Source organism: Alligator mississippiensis, chromosome 13 (genome assembly GCF_030867095.1).
Source record: "Alligator mississippiensis isolate rAllMis1 chromosome 13, rAllMis1, whole genome shotgun sequence".
Classification (NCBI taxonomy): domain Eukaryota; kingdom Metazoa; phylum Chordata; order Crocodylia; family Alligatoridae; genus Alligator; species Alligator mississippiensis.
Window position 1 is genome coordinate 8,027,518 of NC_081836.1, and position 20,821 is coordinate 8,048,338.

The 20,821-nt window shown below is 45.9% G+C and overlaps 1 protein-coding gene across 2 annotated transcripts in view; it reads left to right on the forward strand.

The window, feature by feature from the left end:
- DVL1 (dishevelled segment polarity protein 1) overlaps positions 1-20,821 on the forward strand; it is a 177,684-nt gene that overhangs the window by 108,828 nt on the left and 48,035 nt on the right. For both annotated transcript variants that reach the window (XM_059716907.1, XM_059716908.1), the window contains exon 4: positions 3,778-3,890. In XM_059716907.1, coding sequence (XP_059572890.1) covers positions 3,778-3,890 — 113 coding nt within the window. The remainder of the gene's footprint in view (positions 1-3,777; positions 3,891-20,821) is intronic.

The window sequence follows — 20,821 nt, forward strand, 5'->3', positions numbered from 1 at the left end:
GCGGATAACCTGGAGAGGGTACAGCGAAGGACAACTCGTATGGTCAAGGGCCTGCAGACCAAGCCCTACGAGGAGAGACTAGAGAAACTGGACCTTTTCAGCCTCCGCAAGAGAAGGTTGAGAGGCGACCTTGTGGCTGCCTATAAGTTCATCACGGGGGCACAGAAGGGAATTGGTGAGTATTTATTCACCAAGGCGCCCCCGGGGGTTACAAGAAACAATGGCCACAAGCTAGCAGAGAGCAGATTTAGACTGGACATTAGGAAGAACTTCTTCACAGTTCGAGTGGCCAAGGTCTGGAACGGGCTCCCAAGGGAGGTGGTGCTCTCCCCTACCCTGGGGGTCTTCAAGAGGAGGTTAGACGAGTATCTAGCTGGGGTCATCTAGACCCAGCACTCTTTCCTGCTTATGCAGGGGGTCGGACTTGATGATCTATTGAGGTCCCTTCCGACCCTAACATCTATGAATCTATGAATCTGAGAGCTGCAATGTGGATGCTCTTGCACTGAACTGTAGGGTTCAGAAGCGGTACCCCCAGCCTGTTGGTGTACTCTCTCCAAAGCTCAACACTGAGGAAAGTCAACGGTGGTTTCTGTCATCCCCCATTTGGGTTGGAGTAAAGATGCAGTCTTCATTGGCGGTGTGGGTTTTTACGAGAAACAAACAGCAAGGCTTTTTCTCATGAAAGCAATGCATATTTTTGGATGCTCTTAAAAGAATTGGCCTTGGTGGCAGGGAGAGTGGTAGGGTCTCTTGGATGTCTGTGTCCTGCACTGTCCAGTGGAAGTGCTTGGCTTGCTCTAGCGATTCACGCCCATGATTGTGTAACTGTGATGATGGGGCATCTCCAGCGGATCCTCAGCCTGTATGAGGAGGTGGGGGGATGCCTTCAGCAGCAGTACCCTGCCTAAGTAATGTATGACTTGTCATGGCTCATCTTTAAGTTATGCCTACTCTCGTGCAGAGCTTAGTGGTTTTGGTTGCCTTGGCACTAGTTCATCACTTCCATGGGACGGACTCTCACAATCTCTAAAAGGCACCTCTATAGGTTACTACCAGTACTTACCCCCTTAAAGCTGGGGGCATAACATTATCCCCAATTCACAGAGGGAGACACTGAGGCACGGGGCAGTTAAGTAACTCCTCTAGGGTTATGGGGAGGGTTGGGAATAGAACCCAGCTCTCCTGAGCCCTTGTCCAGGGCTTTATGCACCATATGTTAACAGAGAAACCAAAAGGTACAGGGTTCCCAGTTCAGTCAGTATCCAGGATTACAGACTCTCTGAGCCTCTTTGGTGAATGCAGAGGCTGAGCTGGTGGCCACATTTAATTTGGGAAACTGCATCTCTTACCTCCAGAGCAAACTTCCAGGATCTAAAAGGAATTTTTGCCTCCTACCTGGGGGCTGAGCAGGGCTCATTGATGACTGGCTGGCGTATCCATTGGGTCAGAAGGATGTTGCGATTACAATGTGGACAGGGAGTCCCAACTCCTTGATACTGTTCCTGATTCTGTGATGGATACATCACTTAACCGCTCCTGACATCAGCTTTCCCATATATAAAATGGAGATAATGCTTTCCTCTACCATAGAGGCAAGGAGGCTTAATTAGTGCTTGTAATGGTCTTAGCTGGAAGGTACAGTTGAGTGATTAAGTACATTGTTGTTACATTTGATGGTGTTACTCGAGTTCACCATTGTATAGCATATCAAACAGAAATGCAAAAGAAAAGAAGAAACACAACGGGGATGTTAAATAGATGTCCTTATAATGGTCTTTTAAGTCCTCTGGGAATCTGTTACATGTATGCTCTTCAGCTTTGTCAGGGTATACAATAGTTTTCCTTTTTCAATCAACATAATCAATAAAGTACTCCCATAATATCATTAACTCCATTTATTGTGGCCTCTCTGAAATTTATCATCCCATTATCTGTCCTTGGAACAGAGATGTCCATTCAGCTGCTGGCAGGAAGGAAGAAGGGTCAGAGTTGGAGCACTGTGATGAAGATCTTGTGATGAAGGTCCTTTAAATACTTAGTTAGTGGTGTTTTTTGCAGCAGCAAGACTCCAGTGCAAACACCTTGGGGACATGTGAGTGAAAGACAGCACTATTCAGCCACTGTGCTCCTTGTAGAGTGCCACCCCAATTGCTGCTTCTCTAGAGAAGTGCAGTCTCAGCTCATCAGCATTATCAGCATAGCTTGGACAAACTTGTGATGCAGATAATGCAAACTGCAGCTGCATGGCACGTCCATGAACTGGGGCTGCTTTGGTGAGTAGGTGCTTGAAGAGAGCAGGAGCAGTGTCCACTGCTCCTCCACTTCCCCACTGTAAGGGAAATCCTCGTTGAGAGGCATGTTAGATCATATTCTGTCTGCATTTTAGAAGTGCTGTGGATCACTTTCTACAGACCAGTTCATTAAAATGAGCTTACAGCCTGCTGTGAGCCCTCTGGGAGGCTTTTCTTATTGCCTTCCCCATGAATGCTTCAATGCCATTTATGAAACACGAGACTGATAGAGAGCTATAAAACACATGGAGCCCAAAGGGAGACGTGTATAGTGCGGGCTAATGCTGTTCAGGAGGGAAAAAATGAGCATTCTCCTCTGCTTTGGCCAACCCCACTTTGTCATGGTTCATTCTTTTTCCTCGGTGGTGGTCTCAACAGATGGGTTGCAGATAAATGGGGTTATAGACACAGTGCTACGTATTACAACCATGGTGGCTGGCTATCAAACTAACTGTCATTTGATTCAATTCAGATATTTAAATTGTGTGTGACAGGCATCCTGGTTTGGAAGGACTGAGCAGCAGCCCCCTGAAGACCAGGAATAGGGAGCCAGTATTGCTCATGTTATTGGACTTGGTATTTGTCCAGATTCACCCCACAATGTCCCCCTCACCCTCCCTCTTGCCTGAATTACATCCCAGCAGCTCAGTTGAAAAGCTTTAAGTGGCAAACTGGGATCGTAGAAGAAGCTGGCCCAGAAGAGAGAGCTGGGGATGGGTGAGGATTTGTTTGGAGTGGGCCCCAACTGGATTCTTGTCTCCTTTGTCATAGACCCCTTACCCTTGGAAGCTGCTCTCTCAACCTGGCTCTCTGCTCTTTCCCTAGCCTTGAGGACCAGCAGGGAGAAGGCAGGGACTGGTGGAAGATGAGGGTTAGCGCTGGGACAGGGACAGGTGGCAGGAAGGGATCTTCTGTCAGCTCTGCTTTATGCCATTCTGCTCCCAGGCAGCTGGTAGCCCAGCCCAGGTTGCTGTCAGCAAGGCTAGGGTCCCATTCCATGGGTGAATGAGCAGTCAAGGTGGCGAGCTGCAGTAGAGTTGGCCAAGCAAATGGCATGTGTTTCCTGCAACACGACTCCAGTGTAAAATACCCAAGGGAGAGCTGAGCAGAAGTCTAACTCATGGTCACTGTCCTCTTTTCAGAGCGTCTGCCCTAACTACTGCTTCTGCCCCAAATACTGCTTCTTCACTACTACCCCCAGCTTGTCACTATTAGACAAACTTATGACCAACTCTTGATTCCTACGTGATCGCAATTGGGAGGTTTTGCAAGCTGTGTGGGGATGCTGGGATGCCAAAATTAGTGCAAGGGCAAACAATCTTTTTTACAGGGACACATTTTTTTCCAGCAGGTTGCCTTTGTATCTGCATTATGTATTTGTTCCTGGGGGCTAGAGAGTCAGCACCCTTCCAGGGTGCTAAATGCAGTGGCGGGGTTGTCTCAAATGACTCCAGTTTGTTTTCCTCCATCTTTTCTGTCACAGTCCAAATGCCGCCAGCAGCCGAGATGGACTGGACAATGAAACAGGAACGGAGTCGGTTGTTAGCCACCGACGAGACAGACATCGGCGGAGGAACAGAGAGGGGCACGAAGATGGTAAGATCTTCTACTTTCATCCAAATACGGCATCTTTCTGTGAATGTCAGTCACCTTTGTGCACGTGTGTGCACACACGCACACACGCTGAGGGGTATTTGTGGTGTCATTGGTTCTGAGAAAGATGGAGCAGTGCTGTGAAGTGCAGGAAAAGTAGGTTTTCCTGCTTGCTTGAACAACTTGCAGTGATGTGCCCGGGGAGATCGTACTGGGGTGTACACAGAAATCACTGGGGTAATTAAAAGACCAGCCTCAGCTTTCTCGGTGCTTATTGCTGCCCATATTGATGAGGAGCTACAGGGCATTTTGTTACTGGTCAAAAATTCCCAAATGTTTATTCTTTTATTTATTTATTTTTTGCCAGTGTTACCAAAGGGAAAGGATGGGATCTTCCTGCACTGCCCTTTTCAGCTGAATCTGATGCATTTTGTACGTGTTGGAAAAAGCTGTCAGTACTAACTACTCTTGATCACAGCTTTCCATTGGAGTTTAACAGAGCTCACTGGGATACAGACAGTCACTAATACCATTTGGGCAGCTAGTGGTAGCTCTACCCTCTGATGTAGCGTGGAATAGTCCCTTGCAATGCATTCTTACTTCCTCAGTCCCTTTCTTCTTTCTGCCATCTGGGACATGGATTTGAATTGTATTCACTGCCTCACACCACTGCTTCAGGACCCAGTGCAACAGGTGTAAAGCAGGGCATACAAAGGAGTCTCTTCCCTGAGGCTGCAAAGATCTGAGAGACCGCGGTGGAGAGGCTAAGGGTTATGTGTACACTGCAGACTACATTGCCTGGTAGAGGTAATCCAAGCTAGGTCGTTTAAACTAGCTCAGGTCCCATAAACAATCTGGCCACCATGCCACGGAGCCACTAGTGTGGGTTTAGTTATCCTACTTGGCTGGATAATTAAACATATATGTATTTCATGCTGCTGTGTTTAGATTGCTGCTAGAACCCAAGCTAGTGGATTTAAAGCTGGCTCAGGTGACTTTGCCCTGCCCTGCAGTCCATCATGTAGACGTATAAGTAACACCTACAAAATCGCAGCTGCCTACAGGTTTAGGCAATATAATGACCTGACAAAATGCCCGTTGAGGACAGTCGGAGTTTCTGAGTTGACTTCAGCATGTTTTGGACCAACTGTGGTTCGTCCATTGGCCTGTCAATAATATATGCCCAAAATTAAGGCTTTTAAACATTGCATGTCCAAGGTGCATGCATAAGATACAAAACTCCATCCTTATTCCTTCCCACTTCTGTTCTATGCTGCTAAATAAACTTGTATTTTCCTTCCTTGCCAAAGCAATGTTTGGAATATCTGAGCTTAGTTTAGGATGAAGAGATGCCGCCTGTCATGGGTAAAATTGCCCAGATTGCAGAATGCTCTGCATTGGAGTCCACGGAGGTTTAACACGTGAGCCAACCTACCAAAGTCTCTGCGACTGCCTCCCAACAGAAAACCAAAGAGGCATAAATACTGTGTCAGCTGCGTGTCTTTCTGTTTATTTAACCATCCAACTTGTCAGTGGCTCAAAGAATGAATGAAAGCTCCTCAAACAGCGGCTGGAGCGGAGAGCTGTCTTCACATGGTACTGGCTGCAGATTCCTTTGGGAAACCACTGAGAAGGGGGGAATTTTCTAACAACCTTGGGTCAAAAGGTGGTTGCTTGAAGAATGTTAAAAGGTGACTTGTGTTTAAAGTTAGTTTATTGCCTCCCTCCCTTCCAGTCTCCTTAGGAGCGACTGCATTAGAGGTGCCAGTCTGAACTTGATAAGAGGGAAGCAATAAGACAGACCTCTGGGTTTCCTTTACCCCGCTCGTCTGGCTCTGTTTCTCTTCTTGACGCTCCGCCCCAGAGAGAAACAGAAGGTGCTTTGTCAGGGGCAGCGGACTTGCTGGGATCTCTGCTCACCTCCATTTCTCTTTCCTAACATGGCAGATCTTTCATTTGAGGTCTGAAGGTACCCATGTCTGACCGGCATTTGCCTGAGATGGAGCTGCTGTCCAAAGGTTTCAACCAGCAGCGTGTTTCCGTGTGGGGCAGTTGACGGTCACTCCTGTGGACTCTGCGTCTTGGGCGTTGCTTTCAGTTTGGGGATCAAACCTGAAATCTCAGAGCTCCGTGGTGTCACCAGCTCCCACCCCAGAATTAGCTGATTTCTATCATTTGAACAAGAAGCCATCATGTGGCCTCTTTCCCACTGACCCACTTGAAATGCCAGTCCACTCTCCATGCGTCTGTGCTTCCCTGGCTCGTTGCAGGTTGTCTGAGTGCCCGTGAACTCTGTTTGGTTTAAGCAGAGATATTTGCTGCCATGTCCTTCCCATGAAGCGCTCAATCCTGCTAAGTGCCGAGTGCCCTGATTGCTTATTGGGGAAGCTTCAAGGATTACTCAGGACCTGGCAGGATTAAACTCTAAGGGCTGCTTCCCAGGGAGCTAAAAATGCCCTTCTGATTTCACTTCTGCCTGCATGCCTGTTTTAAAGGTATATTGAACTTTCCATTCATCTGTGTCCTTCACTTGCTAACCTAGTGTAGGTGGGGTATGTGTTTTAGACTGCCCTTGGCTCCTGCGGATGGATCTGTATTATTACAGCTGAGGCTGGCTTCAGCTGCAGGAGAGGGAGCTGAGAGATTGTATGTTTTCTCTGCATGGCTTGGAAGATGCTTCTCCTTCCCACTGCTCTGCGTACCCTCAGTGTCTCCTCTGTGCTGTATGTTCCCAGGCAGCGGTGGGCTGGAGGGGGTCCAGCTGCTGACCGGGGGGGATGTTCACTAGACTAGTCACCAGCTGTTTAAATCTCTGGGTCACAGAGTGGAGAGGAGCTGCAAGGACCCTGGTGGTTTGGGTCTGTGAAGCTTCAGTCCAACTGTCTGTATTTGCCCCCATCTACGTGAGGGTTTGAAGCCAGGTTCAGCCGAGACCCTCCTAAAACTCAGTGCCAGCTCAGCTGAACAGCCTGCATTTTAACCTAGTTTCCAGACTAAAATTGCTGAATTTTACAGTTTTCATCCAGATGCACAGCTCACCAAAAATGTAGCAGAGGTTTCCACATCCGTGACTTGCCTGCAGAGATGCAGTTTGGGTTCCTGTATGAAAAGTTAAAAAACTTACAGTTTTGTGGGTGAGCAAAATCACCCTAACTTTGATCCTACACAAATCAAGGTTAAAGCTAGAGCTGTTTTGCTACACTTACGTTGCCTGAGCCTGTAGTGATGTAAGAGTTAGAGCATTACGGGAGCAAGAGATCGCTCTCCCCTTTCAAAACTGTTTGTCCTTGCCCTGTGCCTCCACTGTAATCGGATGCTCGTTAGAGTAGAGACTCTTTGTATGGTGCTAAGAATGCCATTAGGGTGGTTGGTTGTAACCACGTTGGTCTAAGGACACCGGCAGACAAGGTTTGTTGGGTAGATGTGATATCTCTTATTAGACCAACTAAATCATTGGAAAACTTGTTCTTGCAAGCTGTCGGGCACAAGCACCCTTCTTCAGGCATAGGGAGAGTCCGCTAGTGTTTTATGTGCTCTCCTGGGTAGAATAGAAGCCAAAATGCAAGTCTGTAAAAATGCAAATGCACGACAGCGAGGATCAGAGGGAATGGGAGACAATATTGGCATTTAACAAAGGGAAGTTAAGTTCAGTGGAAAAATTATTCATGAACTCCTCTTCTACTGAACTTTCATGCTGTGTTGCCGTACCCACAGAGCCGAGCCTCAACGGACTTTGCATTTCCAATACACGTTTGCTGTATTTTGAACTGCCTCAGATTGTCTTGGATCCAAGGTGCTATCTATGGGGTCTTATTGTTTTTGTTAGGCTTGGTGTCAGGCTTTCAAGGCATCAGGTCGTTCTCCCCCCAAAGCAGTCCATCTGTCAACAGAAGAAGTGTTCGTGAAGGAAAGGGAAAGATGCAAAAAAGTCTTTCTGCCAAGCAAACTCTATAGTATTCTGCATACGTCCTCCCCGGTGCTCTCAGTGCAGAGCGTTGCATTTTCTTGGCTGTTGCAAAGCTCTGGCCCTCAGATTGCCTGAGCCCATTCTGTTTGAGGTACCATTCTCCTCGGCATCATTAATTTGCTTTCTTGTCAATCACTTGCTTTGTAGCTTGAGAATTACAGTTTGCAAGGGGGAAAGTGTCCTCTGGAGTTAGGTGACGTGCTAACTGCTGCTTCCCGGCGCTCTCCGAGAGATCCATAGGTCCTGACCTGGCTAATAGAAGCTGGGATGCATCTTGTCAGGCTTCCTTATACAGTGAGCTCTTTTGCCTGTAATTTGTGTCATTTGAAACAAAGTCCCCTGGGGGCTTGTTGTGGGATTTGTCACATTTGCTTAATGTAAAGACACAGGTGGGAGATTTCTTTCTTTCTTGGGGTCTAGCCAAGCGGTGCTGGTGATCCCTTCCCTTTGTGGTGACTGTCTCATGATTAAAGAACTCAGCTTTTTGAGGGGGGCAAACTGAATTGTTAGGTGCATGAAGAAATAGAAGCTTTGGTTGCTATTTTCTTTGCCAAATAAGGAAGAGTATGCACAGCTTCTCAAATGGGGGAGATTTAAATGGAGCATCATTGCTAGAATGCTGCTTTAGGAACAAAAGAATAAGCATTTTCCCTTCTCGGCACCAGCTGCTTCAGAGGGAGGTTTTGGGAGACCTCATCCACTGCTGAAGTCCCAGTCAAAACCCACTGGTAGTAGTCAGGGGTTGCCTTATGTCTCCAAGCAGAATGGTTTATATCCCTTCTAATGTGTTAATCCTATCTAACATCATTGCAGCTGTTCTCATTATCTGACTAAAGCTCTGAGCCTTCCCCGGTAATCTAGAGATGGGCTAAATGCCAGAGACCCTTTCTCTGAACACTCCCTGTCTTTGATGCGACTGCAGCTGTGACCCACCACTACACTTTCTGGAGTTACAGCCCACGTGGAGAATCTGCAGTAATAATGCTTGGTGCTTGAATAGGGATTTCATCTTCAAAAGGCCTTGTCATCCTTAACGAATTACTAATTAATCCTCCCCCAGCCCTGGTGAAGCAGGTGAATTGGAGTGATTGCCCCTCTTTTAAAGGGGCTGTGGAGGTGAGGCGCTAGAGGATTTGATACTAAAGCTGATGCAGGTTTTGTCGTGGGTATTAGTAGGAGAAGAATCAGACCTGGGTGGCTGCCACACTCAAGTTACTGGAACATAACAGTTTCTGACTCCCCATCCTGTTTTCTGACAATTAGCCCAGGTTTCCTTCCAGGTGACAATTCAGGGTAATGCGACAAGAGCCTTTCATTCCTGTGCCTGTCTTAGCTCTGCACTGGCTGTTTGTTCTATGCGGCGGTCTACCCCTACTACCTGAAGCTTGCTGGACACATGGCCAAGGACACAACATGGGAGTGGTACCTTATTTCCAACTGAAAGCATCTCTCCAAGCTGTCCAGTTCCTCACCGGTTCCTCCCTGACATTAAAAGTCTGGTGTAATCTACGGTGGTTGATTTTTTTTTTTTTTCCTTTCTTCTTTTCTTTTTTATTTTTTTTCACCAAGACTAAACACCCCTCTCTTCTCTGAGAGATTTTTGAGGCCCCTTTACAACAAAGCTCAGCTGTCAACAGTCTTCCTTTCCTCCAGCCTTCTGGCTGCCTGTGCCTGCAGCATGGCTGGAATGAAAGCACACAGGCGCACAGCAGCAGTGTAGACAATAAGAAAAGGAGGTTGCTACACCTGGTTCACAGCCAAAGCCAAGGACAGAGTTGTTCTGTGTTATCCATTGCTGTGAAAGAATAGCAAAGCCTTTTCTTTGCTGCAGTGGAAACAAGAAAATGCAGTGAGGGGTGTGTTTGATCTGGTCTTATAAAGACTTGTTTAAATCATACCAAAATTACAGTTCCAGTAATTCACAGGGGGGTAGGTTGAATGATCCTCTTTGGAGATCTGCAGGTCTCTGCTTTGTTCTGTGGGCGTTTTAATTATGCTGTGTTGCAAAGCCCATTGCTCACCAAGCTACAATCACAAATGCCCTGCTATGTCCCCAGCCATCATAGTCAGTCATCATCAGTTTAAAGTGAGTGATGAGGAGTGTGGCCTGCCCCTGACCCAGGGGATGTCCCCAGGTGTTGGAGGGGGAGAGAATACCTTTTCTAGGACGAAGATTGAACTGCTTGTTACATCTTTCATTTCAAGCAAGTACGAAGCTAGGGAAGGTGAGGTACCTGGGAATTGCACAGACCCAGACACGTCCAGTGGATGCCCAGGTGGGCCTGGCACACTTGTTTCACCTGACATTTGATCATTCTGGGGTTGAAAGGAAGGACAGACATTAATGTTGGCATTAATATTTTGGAGAGACAGTAAAACAAGGAATAGAGGGGAAGCAAGAGAAAATCAACTGGGAATAAAGGGTGAAAATGGAACAAAGGATAACCAAGGAGCAAATCCCTCAGGAGAACGTACATAAAGCAGCAGAGGTGTTGGGGAAGCTATTTTAACTATATCCTGAGGATGTATGCCTGGCATTCGGGGCCTGCACCTGACTTTAGCACATAGCTAACAGGAAGCCTGTGCTATACCAGCGATCCCAGAAGTCCCTACTAGATTTTCCCCCCCATCTAGCCATCTTATCAATATGAGAAGGACTCTGACCCTTGGTGGCTTGACCTCTCAAGAGTTTGCAAACCTAAGTTGAAAACCCAAAGGCTAGGCTCTCATCTTTGACTTTAAGTGTTAATGCATTCTTTGTTGAAATCTGAATGTGGGTTGAAAGGACAAGGAACAGTGGATCAAGCACTGAAATTATTTTCATGAACCCTCCGAAAGTGGGTTTCAGAGTTCCTACCATCACAGTCCCACTGCCTCCACCTTTCAGCAATTCCACTCTGAAGAATGTCTCCCAGTTAGCAGAGGACAGATGCTCATTTTATTTTATTGATGCAGTCAAGTGTAAGGCCAGAGGTGATCACCGGGGTATCTTGCCTGATCTCCTACACAATACAGACCATTACATTTCACCCAGATCCACTCCTCTGTTTAGTGCCACAGGCAGAGAACACTGCATGAGGCCTTGTGTGATCCTAGCATGTGGTCCATAGCCCTTGCTACAAAGGAAAGCAAAATATCCCCTTGGTTCCTGAAACAAAACTTCTTCCCGATGTTGATCACTTTGACAGTTACCTTGACCTTGAGCATGTGAGCAAAGGACACCAGCCAACTGTTGAAGAAAGATTTTCTGTACCATGTTGAAGCACTGGCTTACCTTCCAGCCATGGACTGTCTCTAGCTTACAGACAATCCTGTTCTCCTTGGCCCAAGAAGAAAGGGGGATGAATAGAGAAATTGCATTGCCCCCAGGACCATCCAGCCTAAACCCACAGGCTGCCTGCAGATTGTCTGTCTAAAGCCCAATTACAGGGGTGTAGGTTGTAGCCGTGTTGGTCTAAGGACATAGACAGGCAAGGTTCTTTGGGTAAACCTGATATCTTTCATAATTATTTTATTATTTTTGAGTTGGTCTAATAAAAGATACCAGATTTACCTGAAGAACCTTGTCTGCCTAAAGCCCAATCAAACTCTTTTAGAAAGACAGACTTGGTCTCTACCAAAAATTCAAGCACTGGAAAAACCGCGATGTTCCCTAATACACTCTTCCCAGGGTTAATTGTGTTCACTGCTGGAAATCCAGCTCTTATTTCTAACAGAAATTGTCCAAGTTCCAGCCACTGCATCTTGCTATGTCTTTGCCAACAAAACTGAAGAGCCCCACACCATGAGATACCTTTTCCTTGGGTAAGTACGCAGCGATCGAGTCAATTCTCAATCTTCCTTTTAGTAAGCTGAATGATTTGCGCTCCTTAAGCCTGACATGATTAGGCTTGCTTTTCACCCCCAGGGGCATTTTTGTTTCCCTTCCTCAAAGTTTTCTGGTAGTCCACCACTTTCAGAGTGTGGGCATCAGCCCGGATTCTAGGTCTTGTTCTAGTAGTACTTGCAGAGGCAAGTTCATTTATCTACTTGATATTTCCCTTTTTTATACATCTGAGGATGACAGTAGTCCTTTTTGCTTCAGTATTTCACCAGAAGCTCTTGTTGAGGCAATTATCTAGGATGCCTTATCCTTTGCACCTGCAAAATCAGAAGTGAGAGGGACCTGACTCCATGGGTGACTTTCCATCATGTGCATTTATCTAGGGGCAAAACTTGAATGTTCCCTTGTCGCTCGCAAAGAGCTTCTATTACCAGCAGTTCCTAAATAATGTAACACCTAGAACACCTGTACAACTCCTAAAAATAATAATGAGTCTACATCCTTGATTGGTACCAGTAGAGTCTACCGTAGTCTAAATGTTTTTGTGATGGCACATTTGTGCTGTTATAGGGCCATTTGTATGTGGGTTTGTGTGTGAGTAGGGGTGATACAAGCTTATTTCTCTGTTTCCAGGCTGCTTATGATGATGATTGCAACAGCCAGCCACATAGGCAGGGTAAACTACGCTACCTTTCATTTCTTCCTGTCCTTAAGGGTTAGCATCACGAGCCTATCTCAGCTGACTTGTCACTCCACACAGCAATGGAATCATTACAGAATAATCTCCCCTGTCTTTCTTGAGCCATTGGCTTTGATAATGGAAAGCCCTGTTTAATGTTCAAATAAATTAAGATCTTGTGCAGACCAATCATTCAGGAGCAAGGATATGAGAGGGATGGGGAAGGAGCTGATTGGAAGTGGAAGGATTTAGCAGAAGATGTGCATCTCTGCATGGGGAGGTGGAGTGTGAATTTCAAAGTCTCTATTTCATTGCTGTTAATTTTTATCTTTTGTTTCACAACAGGACCTGTGGCCCCAACCAAGATCCCCATTGTGCTGGGTGCATACATATAGAGATTGTGTGTGTGCGTGCGCGCATACATAGAGATCTTGTGTGTGTGTGTGTGTGTGTGTGTGTGTGCGCATACATATAGAGATTGTGTGTGTGTGTGTGCGCGCATACATATAGAGATTGTGTGTGTGTGTGTGCGCGCGCATACATATAGAGATTGTGTGTGTGTGTGTGTGTGTGCGTGCATACATACAGAGATTGTGTGTGTGTGTGTGTGTGCGCGCGCGTATATGCATGCACGCGCAAGTGAAAGAGAGTGCTTGTCCCAGATTGAGAACTACTGCTATAGGCTATCTCATTAGGCTCCAGATACCCTTCAGAAAATGCCAGTTCTTAGTTCTCACTTCTTTTTTGACTACAGAAAACAAATAGAGTGGTTCTTCAGCTGGGAAAAACTCAGGCCACAACAGGTCAAACTTTTTTTTAATGCTATGGATTTCTATTTTAAATCTCTGGGTTTATATTGTGAACCATGTATGAATGCCTAATAGCACTATCATTACGCAGCATCCCACAGCACCCTTAAAAGGATATTAAGGCACCCCAGGGAGCCATGGCACTTTGGTTAAGAATCATTTGCTTACAGTCTCAATAGATATGACAAGGCATGGCAGGGTAAACAGAGAAGGGAGTGTGTGGCCCATGATCAGTGTAGATCAGTGGTAGAGGTGGGAGTAGATGGACTGAGTACTGGTCCAGTGGCCTGTGCTGCTGATCTCAGTGTTATTCATATGATATTGGTCCCCCCGACTTGTTATAACTCCTTGGAGGCTGCAGTCAATTTCTTTGCCAATTTTTCCCTTCCATAATTTGTGCAAATTGGCTCATTGTGGAAGGAGTTGCTCTTCAAAAAAATTAGCTAATAGACTTTAAGGTCAGACAGCATCATTACCATTAGCATTATTGATATAACACAAGCTACAGAACTTCATCCAACAATTCTTCCAGAGAAGCTAACGGCCTGTGGCTGAACTAGAGCCTGTCTTACTGAGACACAAAGTCCTAATTTAAAGATTTCCAGTGATAGGGAAATAACAATATTCCCAGTGCTCGTTAGTAGTGTGTTGTCATGATAGGATTGCTTGTAAGTGTTGGGCTACACGCGATCACTCATTCTTGCAAGATTACTCGTGGTGGTGGTGGAGGTAATAAAAAAAGAAAAAGAAAGTGCTTCTGAGTTGCTCGTATGCCTTCATGGGCACAAGTAAATAGATGCTGTGCCCTTACCTGAAGAGGCCCTGATATATCCCCTGTAACGTGATACTGTTTGTGTGACTCCTTGCCTTATTTTCGAGGGAAGAACAGACATGGATGGGGGTGATCTGGAAAACGGACTCCTACTGAATTCCTATACAGATTTTCTAAGTGAGTGATTTCTGAAGAAGAGCTTCACAGACCACACGTTTCAGCAGTGAGAGAATCTCCTTTATAAATGTGTTTGTCATAGAGGTGGACACTAAACGCCTGGATTTCTGCTCCAGAAGGGCTGCTAATCAAACACCTTTTAGTTCCAGTATTGTTCAGGCTTCCTTCTGTGCCTTTCCACCTATTCCCGTGATCCCCAAAATAGTGTCTTAAGATCAGGTGAGGACTGGACCATCTCGATAGCCTTTCATTGGTCGTGCCAGTTTTGGCTGTTTGACTTGCTGCAGATGTCCAGGTGACCTCTTCAGCCTGCTCCAGAATTAGCATCAGATCTGGTTCCCCCATCTCCAGTTGGTGCATCTGATAGCTTGGATGCCAGCAGTGCTGGAAGCTGCTTGCTTGAAATTTAAAAAAAAATAAAAAAATCCTCAGGTAAGGCAGGAAATCCTCCATCTGAAAAATTCTCACTTCTCAAAGTGGAATAAATTCTTTCTTTGAGCAGCCCCTAACAAGTTTGACCTACTGACGGCCTAAATACTGAAGGTAGTAGACTATATGCAGCTCCTGAAGGGCCAGCATTCAGTTTTCCTGAGGTCTCTTTATCAGCCGTGTCAGTCAGTTGGAGCTGTACTCAATCTTTTCATGCCTTTGGGAGGTTTTCACGAATAAACTTAACTCAGCCCTCTTGCACAAAGCAGCGAGAGCAGAGCAGAGAATCCCACATCCTTGTCTGCAGCTGCTTCAAATACTGGTTGAGTTTGCTGGTCCTCTGATGTTTTGGTAAAAATAGGTATGAGTTCTTGTTTCTTTGAGATCACCGTTCCTACAGAGAGCTACTCTGCCTTTTTGTCAGGGGTTTTAGAGCCAAATACTTCCCCCTTGTATTCGCATGAAATCTAAATGAAAACGTTGAGAAATGGACTGGCAAAATAAGGGTAATATACTTTAATGGAGAAGCTTAATTGGGCCTCTGCTGCCAGAATGATTGTCTCTGAAGTGCATGATTAGCTTTGCGTGGCGTTTCAGGAAAAAAATGTTAAGCCATGCTTTTCATTAAAATAGGAATTAGAGGGGAATTTGGTTAATGCTTGATCTGGTCGTTGTGCAGGCGGCGACCAGGGCCAGTAAAGGGGTTTGCAGTAGCAAAGCTTCTGTGATACACTGCATCGGGGTGACTCCAGTCCATGTGAGGATGTTCACCTGTCACCTACTTTTCCAAAAATGTGTTACTGCTTTAAAATATAGAAATAAATGGCTCCAGGCTTTGCAATGGCTGTATCTGTTCTGCTTTTTTTTAAGCCTTTGTAGATGATCAAAAACCTTCATAGGGTAATTTCTCCCGGGAAGTAGCTCAAGTTGCAAAGTATATGGTTTTAAATTGTTTGAAGTGGCAGCATGCATTGAAAGAGGTGTGGTGGTGTTTGGATTTAAAGCCTTAGACAAAAATCAAGGGAAACTGCATGGAAAGTTGAGCCCGTGTACCTTCAAGCAAGTGCTTAAATCCAAACCTCATCATTCATAAGCACCTGGTTAAGCAGCGTGCTGAATCGGGCTCTCTGGGAACACTCATGCTGCTCAAGTTCTGCTCTAGGGCCCATTCGAAGCTCCTCCACGTCATTAGGGCAGGGGAACCCCCTTTAATTATTCATGTGCTACTCCTGCATTGGAACAAGAGCTTCAATTTATGCAGGCTACAACCTTCCAACTTACCTTGCTCCCGGCAGACTGTCTTTAAATGATATTAAAATAGAATAATCCCTGTAAGTGAGTGCCGAAGTGACATAACATCCTCAGATGTCAAACAATGTGATGTAGACTTTAATCTTCATCTGCAGATCCCCAGCGTACCTAATAAAACAGCTAGAAAACAAAGAGGACAAGGAAGCGGCAGCATATTTCTCCTTAGAGGGATGGTATGATTTGTAGGCTCCGGTGTTCCCAAACCAGAAAGTTACACAGCAGGCACAAAAGAAAACAATGTTTGCACTGATGTTAGAGTTATCTCTCTCTGCATTGAGCGTACTACAACCAGCAGACAAAGATGAGCTTTGTCAAGCAGACCTGGACAAAGTTACCTTATTAAATTTGATTTTAAGGGGAAAAAAGTGCGGCGGGAGGTGGGGGGAGGCTAAAGTAATCAGACAGATAATTGGGGTGGGAAGGGGGACACCCACAAGACTCTTTGTACCGGCTTGAGGCTTTTGTATGAGTTAGGAAATATGTCTTTCTTTCAATCACCTTTCACACTAGTTAGCAACAAATCTATATTAGGGTTTAGCTGCAAATAAACTTAGAGACTGAATGGGCCAAGCTGTCACTATGGGAGAGCTCTCGCCCTCTTGCTTTTCTCTCACTCTCTAAGCAACAAAAAGACTTGATGCTTGGAAAAGTTGACCAAGTCCTATTAAGCGAGAGTGGAGCCAGGGCTCTTAATTAGAAATGTGGGAGGTCTGCTTGGCACATGTTCGCGGGACCCCTTGCTGACTAGGACAAAGGTCCCATGTCCGTTTCCTGAGGAGGAGTGAGAATGGGGACTGTGGAAAGTCTAATTAGGGAGGTAATTAAGAGACAAGTTTCTGTTGGAGTTCAGAATGTTTTATAGCTGTTGCCCGTTTTGGACAAGTCTCCGGGTATCAAGTGTTGGTGCCATTGTTTCAAGGCAGAGTTTGCACCGTGGCAGAATTAACCATTGTATGTACAGTTGAAAAATGCTCGGTTAATGACCTGTGCTTTGGGAAATGCCTAGCACCTACGCTCAAGGGCCTGCGAATGTTTGGAAGAGTGGTGGTTCCCCGTTTCCAGTACTTGTGGTAGTGTATGTATTTTTGGGCCTTGGAGAGGGCTGTGGGTCCGTATTCCCAAAACCCTTTGTTCAGAACCAGTCGGAACAGCAGCGTGCACAACAGAGCTTCAAAAAAGCACCAGCTTTGCCCAACAATCTCTGGCCTCGTTTTATTAGTCCATAAGATGCTAACATCCAAATGTGGGCGCTGTCATTTCAGTAGGTGCATGGAGGGGAGATTGCCAGGCAGGTATTTTGGGTGGTGTTTGGGGAGCAGCGAGGCGTTTTGAATACACTAATATACTAAGCACCGTGCTGAAATCAAGGCACACAAGGAAGAGGTGCATTGGAAAACATTAACTTGTGAATGTTAGTGTTACATGTTCAGATAAGTGTAATAGCCTATAATGGCCTGGTGTTCATTGGTGTCGGGAACCTGCAGATCCTTTTGATTTTAATTGCAGGTACAGGTGCTCAGATATGTATTTTGGGATGTAATGGCACTCTGGTGAGAAATGTTGTCTAGTGTTTATATAAAAGGAGCTAAGATCTTGGACTCTTAATATCTGCTTTCAACTCCTCTGCTGGCTTTTCAAGTGACCGTGGGTCAGTCCCTTTGTGTGTCTGCCTCAGTTTCACCACCTATGAAATGTGGATACTGAGACCTACTGTACGTACTAGGGGAGTAGCTTATGAGGGATAATCAGTGCTCTGTGAGTTGTAGCTGGAAGTGTGAAACTGGTGGGGAAATCTATTGAAAGTTGTATAGAAAAGGAATCAAAATGTAATGTGCTGTACGAGAGGGGTATTATCGAAACCCATCTGCTAATCCGAACTGAGACGGATCCAGTGCTGGAAAGCAATTGTTTGTGACTGATTGTGTTTGTTGCTACTTTTCCTTTAACAAATAACTGTAGCAGTTACTGCTGTTTGAAGGAAAAGCCATTAGGGATAAGTGATTACCTCCTCTTGCCAAACCAAACAGTTGCTGCATTGACACTGGAGGCCGTAACTCTCAGGGATCACTCACCCAGATGTCCAAGGACTTAGCGTTGCTCAGCTACCACCGGCTCGTTTCCAGTTTGGCCTCGTGTTTAACATGAAGGCAGATTGCCTTCCAAAGGGTATCTCCAGTGGACTTACGTACCCAGGTATTAAGGAGAAATAAAGAATGGCATGGGTTGCTAACATCACTGAGCAGCAGGCTTGTGATTTTCCAAGTACATTTGGTGATGCATGAGAGGGAGAAGTCTGTTACTGATAATAATATATTGATCTGCATGGAGGCAGCATTTAAAAGTGCTAGGTGCTGTACAAAAAGGTAACGAAGAAGTTATACCTGCTCCAAAAAGCTTGCCACGTGAACGCAAGACAGTAGGTGGATGTCGATGAAGAGGACTACAAGGCAAAGACGAGATGCCCAGCCCCATGCTTCTCCCTGACTTGCCTCCACGGCAGTGATAACAGCCCGCATTCACATACCTGGTGCCACAGCTGTAGGTGAGGTTGTACATGCCCATTAACAAGGTTATATAATGGGTTCAGCATATAGTCATTGAAGCCTCCCTCCAGAGAGAGAGAGAGAGCGGTGGAGCTCTCTTATTCCGTAGCAGATTTAGGCTTGGCTGTGACATCTGTCTGTGCTAATGGAGCCCCCTTTATAACTTCCTTAAGCAGATGCCTTTTCCCTGCTTCCCCCTTTCAAGGCTCATTTGATTTTGCACTTTGAAGTGCTTTTCTCCCTCTGGGCGAGTCCTTCTCCATCATTGATAAAAGTCAAGGAGGACACACATTAGCCTCCTGAGCTATGCCTTACCCTAATGTCATCATGACAGATTGAAAGGCTTTTGTTAGTCTCAAGGGACTCCGCTGTCCTGTAATGAAGAAATAGGAGCCAGGGGTCAACAAGGGCAGAAAGTCCCTGGTCCTTAATAGAATAGGCCTTGAATTCCCAGATGGGTATTGGATACAAAGGCAAAGGAGGCAGAGTGCAGAATCTGTGTCAAGGAAATGCTGAGGCAAGGGGAATGATTCTCATTTACGCTGACGTGTTAGAGACTAAGGAAAACGTTACCAGTTCAAATTACACGGGTGGACGCTGGCTCATGTGAACACTTTTATTCAACCGTCCAGCCTACAGGGCTCCCCATGCATCTGGAAATTTGGCAGCAGAGTAGCAGCAATTAACACTGCCACTGCTCCCTGCCCCCAGATTTCCAGCCCCATTGGGAGACCCACAGGCTGCATAATATGCCCTTGCAGGCTGAATCTGGCCTGCAGGCCCCAAGTCGAGCATCGCTGAGTTAAACAGTTCCCCCAGGTGAGGCAGTTTAGCTAGGAACAAAAGGCCAAAGACTGGAGAAGAGAACTCTTGCCATTCGCATCTGAGGATGGTGAAGGTAAAATGGTCTTTAAGCACTCCCAGATGCTGCAGTTGGGAGATTTATGGCAGCTCTTCTCTTTTTAGGTCCTACAGCTCTTCTTGGACAAGGCCTCTAAGTTGTTAGGAGGGGTGGACTAAATGCGGTGTGGGACTGACAATGGTAGTGAGGCGTCTTGTTCTGTGTCTCCAGAACAAAGCCAAGGTAGTGATTTCAATTTTTTACCACCTGACGGAGCTGAACTGAGTTTGCCACACTCAGTCGCTGAGGTCTAGAACATAACAGGGTCAGAAAAGTGGTGGGCCATCTATAGACATTGCATGAATAGCCACATACTGTATAATGCTAATGTTAGAAGGCGTAAGGAATCTGATGTGTCAGGGGTTAAGCTCTCTCCATGGCCTTCTCTTCTCTCAGTTTTCCTTCTCATCTTTCTTATACTCTTCTCTTGGCTATATCTGACTAGCTGGACTCGGTGTACAGTAAAAGTTTTAGTCTTCCTTATGTTTGTAGGCTGGTACTGAGTCCCACCCCCTCAGTCCACACTCAGTCATGGGGTATGGATCTAGCTCCTTTCAATTACTTTCCTTTGTCATTTGTTCCAGTGCCCTGATCATTTGCTCTGGGCACCTTTGAACTGGCTACATCATGTCAGTGAATTTCTGGTGATGTGATGCCCAGATCTGAATGCAGCATCCCAGCTGCGGTTCCACCAGAACCATCATCCTGTGATGGATAAAATCATATGATGGATGGACTATGTAGAGTATAAGCATCTCTCTCTAACGAATCCATCCACCCAATCTTATGGATGACATTTGTCATCTTGCTGCATGAAAGTCTGAATACAGATGTACACTGTACATGGTGCATGAAGCTATTGTACGGCTTCTGTATGTGATGGATCTGTATGTGTGAGAAGCCTTCTCCACTAGGAGACAGGGATATAAGGATATAACCAAGTTGTTCTGGACCAAACAGCACTTGCATTGTTTATATAGGGAAACCCATGTCAGGGAAAGGAGATCATGTGTCCTGGGGGGGGTCTCTCTCTTTAGGAGGAGTCTCGATGCTGCCAGGTTCATCTGTCCTGTCGATTATGTTAGGAATGGCTGGAGACTGGAGCATTTTTTTTCACCAGCTACAAACTCTGTTGGAGCAGATTGTAATTTCCATGTCATATTTGTCTGAGCTCAGCTGAGTTAACGCAAGACATCACACTCTGAATCCCAGCGGCCTCTTCGTCGAGCTGATGTCATTTACTGCCACCTTTATTCTGGCTCAGCAAGCCGGAGGGATAATGGAATGAATTATCCTTAGCTTCTTTAGCAGGCACCGTGGTGGTGGCTGGGGTACTCAGATGGGGACAGGGCAGGAGTGTGTTTGCAGGCATATTAAGCTGTTATGCTTTGTGTGGAGCGTACGCCGCTGAAAGCAAAACACGGCGTTTCTTTCCTCTGTTGTCAAAGCAGCTCATGACCTCCTGCTTCGAGCGGCGATGGAGAGAACGTGCCTTCTCACTAGAGACCCCTTTGTTGCCCTGC